Source organism: Ostrea edulis, chromosome 9 (assembly GCF_947568905.1).
Source record: "Ostrea edulis chromosome 9, xbOstEdul1.1, whole genome shotgun sequence".
Taxonomy (NCBI): domain Eukaryota; kingdom Metazoa; phylum Mollusca; class Bivalvia; order Ostreida; family Ostreidae; genus Ostrea; species Ostrea edulis.
The window spans coordinates 42,560,598-42,575,507 of NC_079172.1; the positions used below are offsets into that span (position 1 = coordinate 42,560,598).

The following is a 14,910-nucleotide window of genomic DNA, read 5'->3' on the forward strand; positions in this document are numbered from 1 at the left end:
TCAAAAAGCATTTCTGACATGGGGAGGTGTTCGGAGACATTTGTGTTGGCATCCCAACACAGTTATAGCTCGTTATTATTCTTTTTCTCTGGTACTTTTTTGTCCGGTAGTGTTCTCAGAAACTAAAAAGGGGATCGATATGAAACTTTCCAGGATGATAGTATAGCGTTTGTAGATGTGCATGGTGATAGTCATTTTGTTTGCACATGCATGCACGCGCGCACACGTGCACTGCAATTTTGGTACAAAAATTGGAAAATCAGAATATTAAGGGGATCGATATGAAACCTAAATAGGATGGTAGTATATCATTTGTAGATATGAAAAATGATAGTAATTTTGTCTGCACGCGCACGCATGCGCGAGCACATGCATTACAAAATTTGTACACTAACTTTGGAATCAGTCTAACTTTTTTTGTTGTTCATTGAAATGGCTTGATATTCATATCATAGGTAGATATTGAGACCCTTAACTGATTTGCATGGTCAAAATTACCAATTTGCACGCGCATGCAGGTGCGCTTCATTTTCATTGGTTAGTACTAAAACGTTTGTAACTATCTTATTTATAAAGCGAATGAGATGATATTCACAGCATACGTAGACAATATGTGTATCTATATATTGGTGTAACAAAAAATGCCAACGCACACGCGCATGTGCGTGCGACGTTTTTCAAATGTTAGATTTTTAAAGGACGATAACGTTTTTGTTTTTCATCAAATTCTATTGATATTAGGGTTTTAGATGTGTCTTGGTACTCCTTACAAATTGCTGTGGTTAGAATTTCTGCTCAGCACGTGCATGCACGTGTGCTGAATTCTGATTGGACGATTTTAAAATCGCTATAACTTCCTTATATTTGGTGGAAACGTTATGAAATTCATACTGTGGGTATATGATACAAATGCCTGTTGAACGACATCAACAAAATTCGGAAACATACACGCGTGCGCGTGTATGCACGTGCAACGCTTTCTTTCATTTCTTGGTACTGAAATGACCATATTAAACATACTACATGTAATTAAAGGCTAAAATAAAATGATTTTATGCTATAGATTCACAAGGACATCACATTTTATTTGGGGGAGGTTTGGGGAACATATGTAACGGTCCCCGTTACAATTAGAACTAGTTTCTTATTGAAGTCTAGCGTCTATAGTGATTCTATTATTTCTTATTAACGTTTTCATTTTGTAGTGATTGTATTATTTCTTATTAAGATCTTCTGTTTGTAGTGATTCTATTATTTCTTATTAACGTCTTCTGTTTGTAATGATTCTATTATTTCTTATTAATGTCTTCTATTTGTAGTGATTCTATTATAAACGTCTTCTGTTTGTAGTGATTCTATTATTTCTTATTAAGGTCTTCTGTGTTTAGTGATTCTATTATTTCTTATTAAGGTCTTCTGTTTGTAGTCGTTCTATTATTTCTTATTAACATCTTCTGTTTGTAGTGATTCTATAATTTCTTATTAACGTCTTCTGTTTGTCGTGATTCTATAATTTCTTATTAACGTGTTCTGTTTGTCGTGATTCTATTATTTCTTATTAATATCTTCTGTTTGTAGTGATTCTATTATTTCTTATTAACGTCTTCTGTTTGTAGTGATTCTATAATTTCTTATTAACGTTTTGCATTTGTACAGATCCTGAAACGTACTAGTACACCACTTGCACGGAACGGTATGAAACGATTCTTGCACGGAACGGTGAACGGTTTGCACGAAACGCGGAACGATCTTCACGGAACAGTGAACAGTTTGCACGAAACGCTGAACGGTCTGCACCGAACGGTAAACGGTTTACATGAAACGCTTCGCACGAAATTGCTGACCTTTTTGTAGGCGTGGCTTGCACGTCGTGAATCTATTGATTCATCTGATGTTTTCCTGCTATCAGTATCTCAGTAATGTGTTCGATCACTACAAAACAATTTTCTTTGTAATTTAGATCAACCATTTCCCTACTCATTCTTTTCATTTTTTAAAAATATACAAATTTACTTTCAGTTTGAGTTTATCGACTACAACTTTTCCCATTGAAATTTTTGTCCTTGAATCTATAATCTTAGCTCCAGATATCAAATCGAAATTTGCAGAATAGATAGGAACTTTGTAGATTTATCTCGTGATTGTTCGACATGCATCAGTTCACACAGGAAGTACTGTATATCAGGTTTTTTCCTCGTCATGTTTTTTCCATGAATCATAAGCTAGAACAGTATATTAAATTTAAGCGAATCAAATTTTCACGATTTCAAAGTCATGGCAAAAATATAATTCACGATTATTTAAACTTATGAAGGAATTGAGGGGAAAGCCAGCATTCGTACGTATACTTTTTGATGCAAAAATTCAGTCATTGAAACGATTTACACGATTTTGGGGTTACTGTTGCAATTATAATCAAATCTCAATATGGATGATATTACTGCTTCTCTGAATCCATTTAATTTCTGACGATTTCGGGTTTTGTTCGCATCTAACCAGAGAGCTTTGGTTAGTCGGCCATTATGCTCCAAGTGTCTTCATTCGGGTGAGAGATTCACCTTGTTAATTTCGGGAAACTCACTCAGCTGATCACACACCTGTGCTGCGTACCAGTTTTCAAAAACAATTTTGCACTTTTTTTTTACATTCAAGTATATTGAAATATGTGCAATTAGGCGGTATAGTAACGTAAATCATTGTTCGTTAGCTGTAATGGTACTAATGCTAATAATGATAATTACTTTCAGTTTAAAATAGCCATAAACCATGTACCATTCCCAGGGGCGGATCCAGGAATTGCGGTTGCGGGGGAGCCACTTTATGAGGCAGTGGGTCCAGGATGTTACAGATTTTATGGGGCTTGAAATATTTTTCCTATATAGTAATTTGTACTATTTTCTATCATTTTGATAAGGTGAAATTAATAAATTGACCCAAATTTTAAAGGTTTTTTGGAAAAAATTAAGTTCTCCCAATAAATTAATTAAAAAGAAATCAAAAGATTTTGTCATATATTTCTCCGGGAGTGGGAGAAATTATTGCTTCTTTTATCGTTTAGTACATTTCCCGAAACAAGATACCGCGATTTACTTTAAATTTGAAAATTTAAGGGGGGGGGGGCTCTAAATCCGCCACTGATTCCATGAATGAGTAGCTCAGATATAATTATACATTGATGGAAGCAAAGAACGTGGTTCATTTAATTAGCTTGTCCTTTATTAAATAAACACCGAGGCTTGCATACCTGTTACCTGGCGCTTGTCGGTTATAGGGGGAAACAAAGCAAACTGAACACAGAACTCTCACCGTACTATTACATGTATGCTATATAACTCTATTATAAAAACAAAACTTTGTATCAAATTTACGCTGATTTATTATCTGCGATTCGGAAATCGTCGCGAACAAAGCGGAAATTAGATACACGCGGGAAAAAACCCCTAATATACGGTAATAAATTTTTTTAAAAGAGGTCCATGGGCCACATCGCTCACCTGAGCAGCAGTTCCTAGCAATAAACATGCTTGAGCAAAACTATCATTATACAAGCAGATTGGTTTAGAAAAAACTTTTCAAAGGTAACAACTGAAAATTCATCAATTCTCAAACTTTTAAAATCATTATACCTGACTACGAATTCATCAATTATCATATGCCCTTGTAGACGGATATGGTCTTTCATATTCACAAATTTCATCTAAGGATGCCTTGTGCCAAGTTGGGTTCCCTATACATTTGAATGTAAAACTTTGATCCCCTATTGTGGCCCCGACCTAACCCCAGGGGTCATGATTTTTACAAACTTGAATCTCCACTTTGTCAGGGAGCTTTCATGTAAATTCCAGCTCTTCTGGCCCAGTGGTTCTTGAAAAGAAGATTTTTAAATGACCACACCCTATTTTTGCATTTTTGTGATTATCTCCCCTTTGAAGGGGGCACGGCCCTTCATTTGAACAAACTTGAATCCCCTTTAGCTATGATCTGAATAAATTTGAATCTACTCTAAATTAGAAAGCTTTTATTTAACTTCTACACATATGACCTGGTGGTTCTTTATAATATTTTTAAAGATTTTTCCTAAATATTTGTATGTAAAACTTTGATCCCCCCTTGTGGCCCCATCCTATCCCCGGGGGCCATGATTTTAATAACTTGAATCTGCACTATGTCAGGAAGCTTTCATGTAAATTTCAGCATTTCTGGCCCAGTGGTTCTTGAGAAGATTTTTAAATGGTTCTACCCTAATTTTGCATTTTTGTGATTAGCTGCCCTTTGAAGGGAGCTTCATTTCAACAAACTTGAGTCCTCTTCACCCAAAGATGATATGCCAAATTTGGTTGAAATTGGCCAAGTGGTTCTGGAGAAGAAGATGAAAATGTGAAAAGTTTACGCCGACAACGTCGATGACAGACAACGAACAAATTTTGATCAGAAAAGCTCAATTGAGCCTTCGACTCAGGTGAGCTAAAAAACTAGAGATTGTTTTTATGAAAAACATGTCTTCCTAGCTCCCCAAATTGGAAGTGCACCAAATGAAACCTCCTCCACTTTATGTACTGCGTGGTATGGAGCAGAAAGCATGGGCAGGAACATAGACATTATGAACTCTGATAAGCCATATAGGAGGGAAAGTGTTCACAAACTATTTTACATCCTCCACCCCTCAGATACACTATAACTTTAAGGATAACAATTTGATCCTCCTGTCCCGACAATATGCACATCTACAAATGGCATTGAGACATTGTACAAATTCTCAAGTCTAAGGATAAGCCATATAGATGGAGAAATGTTCACAACTTATTTTACATCGTCCACCCCTCTTGCTTCCACTATAACGTTAAGAAAATCATTGGATCATCCTGTCCTGACAATATGTACATCTAAATAGAAATGAAGCTTTGTACAAAGTTTCAAATCTATCAGATAAGTGCTCATAAGCTATTTTACATCCTCCACCCCTCTTAGATCCACTATAACTTTTAGGAAAATAATTTGATCCTCCTGTCCCGACAATATCCACATCTACAAATGGAAATGAAAAATTGGGCAAAGTTTCAAATCTATCAGATAAGCCATACAGGAGAAGTGGTTCACAAGCTATTTTACACCCTCCACACCTCTTAGACATATAGGAGAAGCGTTCACAAGATTTTGGGACAGACAGATGGGCGGCCAAACAGTCGGACGGACGAACAAAAAGTACAAAAATAATATGCCCCCCTAGAAGATGGGAGACATAAAAATGATGTTTACAGACAAACGGACAGAACACGGTTATTCAAGTATACCCCCCCACCCCCCCCACCCCCAATTTCATTTGTGGGGGATATAAAAATCCCTACCCATAGGATCATGAAATTAATGCGCTCCTTTTGTATCAATTACATTAAAGCAGATGCTATTTAAAAGTTTTACACATAAACTCTATATACCAAGTTTGCCTCTCCTCTGCAGTCAGAGCCTTTACTCAAGGGATCATGGAATTTCGTAGAGATAGGTTTTCCTCACCTACATGACTAAGGATTTAGTTGTTTGTTTTTTTTTACAGATGTGCAGTGGTGAATAAGATTTGTGAAAATCGACCAATTGTTGCCACGCTCCTAAGACCCTCGGATGTAGGAGTCCCGAAATATATAATTTATGCCCCCCTTCCCCGTCTCAAAGAAGCTTCATACTAAAGTTCAAAAGAATTGTACCTTAAAGCAATACAAGCTGTAACTGATGGTATTTTTTGTACTATCCAATTATGCACTAAATAACACCTATCTGTATAAATAATATTATCCCCAATATCTGAAGAAAAATTCAGCAAAATAAACAAAGGAATATTGTTTGAGAGCATACCCACAATGAGCGTTTCGTATTTACCGCCATTACGTCGTATATAAGGAAATGGGAACGCCGAACATAATCGGGCTGCTGAGGCCAAGGTCATATGCATATAAATCCGAGGACTCCAACGACCCAGCAAACTACAGAGTCATAACTATAACAAGCTGCATTGGTAAATTATTTAACTCTATACTTAATAACAGATTAGATTTGTACTTGTGGAAGAATAATCTAATTCATAATTCCCAAATAGGATTTACAAACCATGCACAAACTGCCGATCATGTCTTTATCTTAAAAACCTTGATAGATAAATATTGCAATACCAAAGAAGGTAGGCTTTATACATGTTTCATTGACTTTCGTAAGGCTTTTGATAGTGTAATACACACTGGTTTGAAACTAAAACTGTTGAATATGAATATTGGCAGTTATTTTTACAACATTATCAAGGATATGTACAGGAATTCTAAAGCATGTGTTAGAATCGGAGATAGTCTTACTGATCCATTTTTGATTAACCTTGGTGTAAGACAGGAGGACAATTTAAGTCCCTCTCTGTTCAAAATCTCCATTAATGACTTTCCATTATATCTCGAAATATGTATAGATACTCTATCACTTCAAAAAGAAAATTTAAATTGTTTAATGTATGCAGACGATATAGTAATAATGTCAACATCAGCAGAGGGTTTGCAACAGAGAATAGATATTTTAGAAACATACTGTAATAATTGGTGTTTGAATGTCAATGTTAAGAAAACAAAAGTTATTGTCTTTAACAAGGCTGGGAGAATACTGTAGTGTAAATTTAAATTTCAGAACAAACATATTGAATGTACACCTTATTATAAATACTTGGGTACCTTTTATTATGCATCTGCTAATTTTAGTACCGCTAAATCTGAACTATATAACAAAGCCCTCAAAGGATTTTATAAATTGAAAAAAGACTTTTTATATTTAGCACCAGGAATTAAAACAAGTACTCAGCTCTTTGACCACACAATAAAACCAATTTTATTATATAATTCTGATATATGGGGTGGATACATAGGTTCATGGAATAAATTAAAATCATCACCATTTGATCCAGACAAACTTTTTAAATCACTTCACTGTGAGAAGCTTAATCATAAATATTCTAAATGTATTCTTGGTGTACATAAGAAAAGTACAAATTTTGCTGTACTATCAGAATTGGGGAGATTTCCTCTACATCATGATATTTTGAAATCAATCATTTGTTATTGGTACAAGCTTGAAAACCAAAATGAATTTTAACTACTTAGGATGCTTATCTATGTAGTAAATCTTTACATTTAAACAACAAACTGTCATGGTACTCACTAGTAGAAAAAGCTTTAGAATATATTAAAATTGGATATCCGTTAAGAGATTTTAGTCAGTATAGATTTAAGAAAATTGTAAAGAAATTACTCTGTGATAAATACACTGAAACATGGTACAATTATCGAAATAAATTAATTGATGGGAAACTGTGCACTTATTTTAAGCTTAAGGAGCACTTTGGTTTTGAGAACTATCTTAATAAAATTAAAAAAATTGATATTAGAAGATCTATTTGTAAGTTACGGATATCAGCTCATAAATTAATTATTGAAGTTGGTAGATATTCTGGTATTACTAGGAATGAACGCAAATGCAACTCCGGTTTATTAGGTGATGAGATCCATTTTTTGATTAAATGTGAAAAGTTTGCTGATGAAAGAAAATTCTTTTGTGGTGCTATAGAAAAAACAGTTAAAAATGTTACCAAACTCAATGATGAACAAAAATTCATTTACATACTATGTTCTGAAGAGCCATCCATTCTAAATATAACTGGAAAATTTATTTTGAACAATATATGACACTGTATTTGTGTATAACTATGTGTTATGTAATCACTTCTGTCTTTACTTGTATATGTATATGTACATTATTTGTATGTATTTTCATGTTGCCCCTTGAGGGCCCTCATGTCGTTTGTTTTAAAATATTACATCGTTTCATGAACGACAAGAAGTACTACAAGTGTTAGAAAGTAATAATTACGCAAATGTGTCACTCAAATGAAATTTTGATAGTGAAATTTCTATATAATTGTCTTAAAATCTCACACGTGATCGGTGCCTCTCTCTCTCTCTCTCTCTCTCTCTCTCTCTCTCTCTCTCTCTCTCTCTTCCAACTGGTGACCTCCAAGGTCAATGCACATCGGAGATTACGAGCAGGAATTACTGACAGAATGATAATGATTCATGAATCGACATTTTCTTCTGATTTGACGGGTTTATTGCATCAGATTCATTCTGATTCTATTAAGTTATATATTTTCAATCACAAATATGTTAAATATTTGTTCTTTTATTTTTCAATTTATTTGCTGTCAGTTACACTTTGTATTGCTTTGATCACTGACCATTTTGACCTCACTCTGGTACCAAAACCGATCGTGAAATTTTAAATTTTGGTAAAGGGCTACCTGCCTCTTCAAAATGAAAGATCTAAATACCCATTTACTTTTAATGTATTATCAATATCATTAAAGAGGAACTTATTTGTTTTCTACATAAACACTATATACATGTACCTAGTGTGGCTCTGTCAGAACCTCTACTCCGAGGATCATGAAATACACAATTTTGGTAGAGGCCGTCCTGCTCTACAATACTATGCATTTCAGTTCAAATGTTCAATTTTTAACGGACGACACAGACTAATTGCAATAGGTCATCTGAGTGAATCAGGTGACCTTATAAAAATGCTCTGTGTTAATATTTGCTTTTCTTCTTGACATACCTCTCACATTTGGGGGAATTGGGGACTCTGTCAGTTTCGCCATTTTAACTACAACAAAGAAAACATACTGATTTACTTAAATCACAAGATACTCTATCAAACATATTTATACCATGTTTGAATAAACACCAGTCATCTAACTGCAATGGTACGATGATAGGTATTATATCAGAGGAGTGTTTATATAAATACATATTATATCAGATGAGTGTTTATATGAATACAGAGTGCAGTACTTATCCATTATATGTAGGTTAAGTGTCAATGTCCAGTTTCTGTGTCTCGGGGAAAATGTCATATTTCATTCTGTACTGATGTAAAGCTTCAAGTTATTTATGTACATGAAAATGGCTGTCAGATGTTCATTTATTGTGTATTTCATAATATTTCATTCAGTGTTGGATTGGTCGCAGTAGCTCAGTGGTAGAGATTTCGTTTCGTAATTAGGAGGTTCTGAGTTTGAGCTCCGCTTGTGCCAAGCAATCAATCATTCAACCAACATATTTCAGTACTGCTATGAAGCTTTAAGCAATATATGGCCCTGAAAATGGCTGTCAGATATTCATTCATTGTGCATTCTATCATAATATTTCATTCAGTACTGCTCTGGAATTTTAAGGTATTCAATGTATAATGACCATATTTCATATCTAATAAATGGATGGTGGAATTTTTGTAATCATGGTATCATTTTGAAGGGTTCATCAAATAAAATTAATCCACCATACGAATTTTCTAAATTTTGTTTACTGCTTGATTTATTTCACCTAGAATTTAACATTGAAGTATATGGGAAAAGCATGTTTTATTACAATATTTTAAAAACAAATTATATTTTCATACAAATCTCTTGGTAGAAAGTTACAAACACTTTCTCTTAGTGAAAATATGAAATAAAATTAATCATTAACCACACACGTTTTTAGAAAATTAGATTGTTCTTATTGTTACAAAGGGCAGACAACTCTTCCAAAACGTCTTAAGTGCGAAAAGGTCAGCTTCTAATCATTTACCAGTCATGTGAATTTCATCTGCTTCACTTTAATCACTATTTAACAATAAACATTTATGTTGATCTAAATCCTTCAAAATTGTTCATTATCCTTTCATTATACATGGAATACCTTAAGCTATATACTAAAATGAACATGGCTGTCAGATGTTCATATTTTGATATTGTCTAGATCTCCAGTTTTTAAATTTAAGTATGTTCAACTGTAATATGAATGCTATTCTGTGACCTTGAAATTACCCTTATGTACAAAAGGTGAGAATAATAGAATGAATTGAGTGTAAATAACATTTTTTTCTCCATCGATTGAATTCTTTTACACAAAGATAAGATGAGGATTATTAACAGAAAGTTTACTTGGGAAGGTATGGTTTTTGTGCTGTTGATCGTTAATTACAATGAATTAGTCCAGATATGATGACGTTTGATATGTTGGATCAAATAATAATGGTGTCATTAATTTTAGTGTATGATGTGTATATTCAGTGTTTACCGTATCAACAAACATAAAGTTATATACTGTACCATCCAACTTCTCCACTCTCTCTGATGTGTCTTCTATCCTCCCTGTAAAGACATGATGACAAATATTTACTAAGAAACGGGTAATCTGAAATTGCTGTCCAATACTCTGAGAATCTTGACTTACTCTTAAGGTTGACCACCATTTCCCTCGTCTTGGTATCTTCTTCCACCTGCTTCCTCAGTTCTTCTTCGTACTGTAGCTCATTTTCAGGGTCCATCGACTCGTGACGTAGGAAATCGACCTCCTTTTCATATTTGTTTCCATTCACAAGGAAGGCATCCAGATCCACCATAACTGATCTAATAGTGGACCAGATGGAGTTAAAGTCCACGTTTGACATGGATAGATCACATGAGTGAACACAACGATTCCGGACCAATCGAATTCTCTCGACGTTGGCCGATAGACTCGAGTCACGGGAGTCGGGATCGTTGCCCCAGCCTTTAGAGTGAGGAGATATGTTGGTTATGTTTCGCAATAAGATATACAATAATGAGATGTCCATGTCATCATATCGTCCTGTATAATTTCCAAGTTTTGGTAAAATGAGGTTTCGCTGAACTGCCGTCAGTGATGGAGGAAGATTGAGTTTGTTTAGTTTGACAACATGGGGGAATGTGTGTGGCGGGACGTAGTGACGTAGTGTGTCCCGGAGTCCATCTGTACAGGGCCCAAGTACAACACGGTAAGTTCTGTTAGCATTCGTTGTCTCTGGTGTTGATGAATAAACAGAGCTTGCCATTATATTCTAATCTGTGGGGAAACAAAAACATGAATTAGTGTAATGTGTGATTTTCTATCTATTAACAGAACTTTATTTAGGATTTTAATCTTATAATGGCCAGTTGCGTATCTCTAGATCAGGTAAGAATGGCTCAGCGGCGTCAGGTTTACCCGAGAAGGAATTATGTTGCATGTTATAAAACTGAGCAAGGCTTACCTAAAGCTGGGTATATCGTTTGGAAAATTTCGATACGATACATATTGCAATACAGAGAAACGAAATGCGATTCAACGACACAATAACTTAATTACATTTACACTTAATTTTGAGGATTAAAATAACTAAATATTAACAAAAATAAAGCCTCACCCTTTCCCGTTTGTTTCATCTGTACTTTATATTGTTAGCTTCAATTTATCACAAAAGACAATCATGCATGTGTTTATTATTTATTTGCTCTGGCTTTAAACAAGCCGTAGTTGAAAACCCGCTGCGAGTCTGAAGCAACAGAGGATTTTTTTCATCTATTTGTTCAAATATTTCTCAAATTTATCCATGCGAAAATCATAACTGCAGATCACGTTAGACTATACCGTTCATCCACAGGGGCCTCTTATCCTCCGTGTTCTCTATTACACATATAACAAACACATTTACTGTGTGTAATAGAGAGCGGAGATATCCCTGTGATTCATAGACATATTGTTCAACATCTTTCTGGCAGCTGGATGGTTTCATTGCAAAATTTAATGTGTTGCTAAATTAGCTATACCACCAGAGCTTAAATTGTGAGCTCTCTTCCACAATGTTACACTTTGTTTTGTTTTTTTTGTTTTTTACCAGGCTAATATCTTGATTGATTGATCATGGGTTTACACCGTTTTGGCAATATTTCAGATATTTTATGGCAGTGCTAATATTTTGAAAACTGAGACTACGGTACCGTAACCATGGCACAAATGTGACACTATATATGTTTGTTTTGCATTTACAGAACAAATGGCATTTAGGTAGTTCGTTCGTATATTTCTAATTTATTTCTTAACTTGCTCGAAATCTCACTGTAAGAATATGTTAATAACAACTTTTGATATATCAAACGATATGGGGCTCACTGTATCAGTTATGATATTGCCCAAAGCTACAAATTTATATCAATAATCGGTATGCTGATCTAAAGACCTAGGCTTACCTAATCTTAAGATTTGCACAAAGTAAGATATTGAGAGCTAGGAATTTGTCAAATACAACAGCTTGAAAAGTCAGTTTTACTAAAACTTAATGAATCTCGATCAACAAGATATTTAAAACTTTATATAGTATTGAAAACAAACAGAATGATGTAAAATGGCACGTAGAAAATGCAAAACAGGAAAAAATAGCAACAAAATCAAGGTCCATTAATGAATCTGAAACCACTGAAATAGCGCTAGCTGTCCATCAATCTTGCATGAGAAACGTTTTATCAATTCTTTAAATAAACCAGATAAATGATATACTAATTCTTTAGATAGTCTACAAAATTTAGGTAGCTTAGTATTTACTCAGTAATATCAAACGTTTATGCAAAGGAGACACTCAAAAGTTCTGCAAACTACCATCACCAATCTCACTATTAACTCATTGAAAAATAAACCAAGCAAGTACTGTAGATCCCTTATTTTACACGAGTACTTATTATCGCAAAATCGTCAAATCGCGAGAAAATAAATTCGTGAGTGCTCTGTTAATCAATTGTTTTTGCATGTATTTTAAAATTAGACATAAAAATAAAAGTGAGAAAATATATTTTTTCGCAAGACTCAGTTATGTTTCTTGTGAAATTACGCGATAAATTCTTTGCGTATATTCATGAATTTACAGTATTTGGAAAACCAAAATATGTTTTTTAAAAACTTGGCATTATTATGAAATGACACAAGCCTTGTTTACATATCTATAACAAAGACGAGTGCCGTATTTCACTTGTGCTTCGACAACTGATCCACATAACAATTTTTGCTGACCATCAGATATATACCTTAGATATGCATTGTAAACATTAAAAGTGGAACAAAAGTACTGCAATCGGTACAACATATGCCCGGCGGACAGTCAAATTCCACTTGTAAGCATATTATGCACTCTGAATTGATAAAACACACATTCTGAATAGGAAAGCCTGGTGTACCAATTAATCCATCTGACAGGTGAACTGATTATGTTTTCTCCGAGAGGGAGGTTGTGACAAAATGTCAGTGCCATATCAGTATCTACATGTACATTTGCATGATGAGAAAAATTCAAGGAAACTATCTTATCTATTTTTAGCCCTTAAGTAGTTCACAGTGCACTAATTAAGTTGAAATATGGAATAGTTACATGTATATATTTCTCTGAGGGGAAGTTTGTGACAAAATGTCAGGGCAATACCTGTATCCACAACAAAAAATATCTGGAAAACTGTTCGACCTACATCTACCCCTGAATAGGTCATGGTGCACCAACCCAGTTGAAATGCTAACTGGACTTGTATTCCGCTCAGAGAAAGCTTGTGATTAAACAGGGCAATATCTGTATCCATAACGAAAAAAATTCCGGAGAACTATTTGATCTACTTTTAGCCCAAAAGTACATGTAGGCCATAGTACACTAATCCAGCTGAAATGCAAACTCATTCTTACGCTTCTTAAAGAAAAACATTGTAACCAAATTTCAAAGCTGTACTATAGAAGCATCCGTTATGGAAAAAAAACATGACGTTGGACTGACACAGACAGACGGACACATCAAATCATTTGAAATGCAAACTGAACTTGTAATCCTCAAAGAGGGACCTTGTGACTAAATTTCAGGGAATATCTGTATCCGTAATGAAAAAAATTCCAAAAAACTGTTTGACCTACTTTTAGCCTAAAAGTAGGTCTAGGATGGACTTATGCAGCTGAAATGTAAACTAAATATATTCCTCCAAGAGGAAGGCTGTGACTAAATTTCAGGACAATATCTGTGTCTGTATAATGAAAAAAGTATGGAAAACTGTTTGACCTACTTCTAAGTCGTAAAGTAGGTCAAGGATGGACCTATCTAGCTGAACTGCAAACTGAACTTGTATTCCTCTTATAGGAAGCCTGTGACTAAATCTTAGGGCAATATCTGTATCCATGCATAATGAAAAAAACAAGCATTCTGAGAGTATTGCATAGCAATACATTGTCCCTTACCGGAGGTAACAATCATTGGACCGCAACAATATTCTAAGTTCATTATGAGACTAAGGTTATGGTTAAAGGGAAGATTGGGAAACCACTATAGTAGGCTGAAGATAGGAATGGTTGGAAATAAACTACTATTCAGGTACAAAGACTAGACCAGGAAAACTTCAAAATCGATCTGTAACTTGTTATGGCAAAGCAATCATCATGATGTACTGAATATCAAATGAATATCTGTAAGGACAACAAAAAAGGTTAGGAAAACTGACAATTCATACTATTTTTCTAAGTCCAAGGGCCATAACTTAGTGAAAAATCAACGGACCGAGACGAAATTTGAACTTGATCTGTAACTTGTAATGGTAAAGCGATGTACCAAATATCAAATGAATATCTGCAAGCATTTCAAAAATAAAGCCGGAAAACTAATAATTCATGCTGCCTATTTTTCTAAGTCCAAGGGCCATAACTTAATAAAAAAAAATCAACGGACCAAGACAAAATTCGAACTTGATTTGTAACTTGTTATGGCAAAGCGGTGTACCAAATATCAAATGAATATCTGCAAGCACATTAACAAAAGTCCGTAAAACTGATTTGCAGGACTGACGGACAGACAGACGGACATACAGACGGACGGAGCGCAAACCTAAAGTCCCCTTCGACTTCGTCGGTAGGGGACTAAAAATCTGGAAAACTGTTTAGCCTACTTTTAGCCCTAATGTAGGTCACGGACGGACAGAGTAATCTATCTGAAATGCAAACTGAACTCGTATTAAGCTTATGACGAAATTTCAGAGCAAATATATGTATCCAC

At 34.6% G+C, this 14,910-nt stretch overlaps 1 protein-coding gene across 1 annotated transcript in view; it reads right to left on the reverse strand.

The window, feature by feature from the left end:
- The window catches only part of LOC130050161 (uncharacterized), a 47,037-nt gene that overhangs the window by 21,849 nt on the left and 10,278 nt on the right, over positions 1-14,910 (reverse strand). The window contains exons 2-4 of the mRNA XM_056149288.1: positions 10,299-10,928; positions 10,175-10,216; positions 8,638-8,685 (exon numbers count right to left, since the gene is read on the reverse strand). Of these exons, the coding sequence (XP_056005263.1) occupies positions 8,638-8,685; positions 10,175-10,216; positions 10,299-10,917 (709 nt within the window). The 5' untranslated portion in view covers positions 10,918-10,928. The remainder of the gene's footprint in view (positions 1-8,637; positions 8,686-10,174; positions 10,217-10,298; positions 10,929-14,910) is intronic.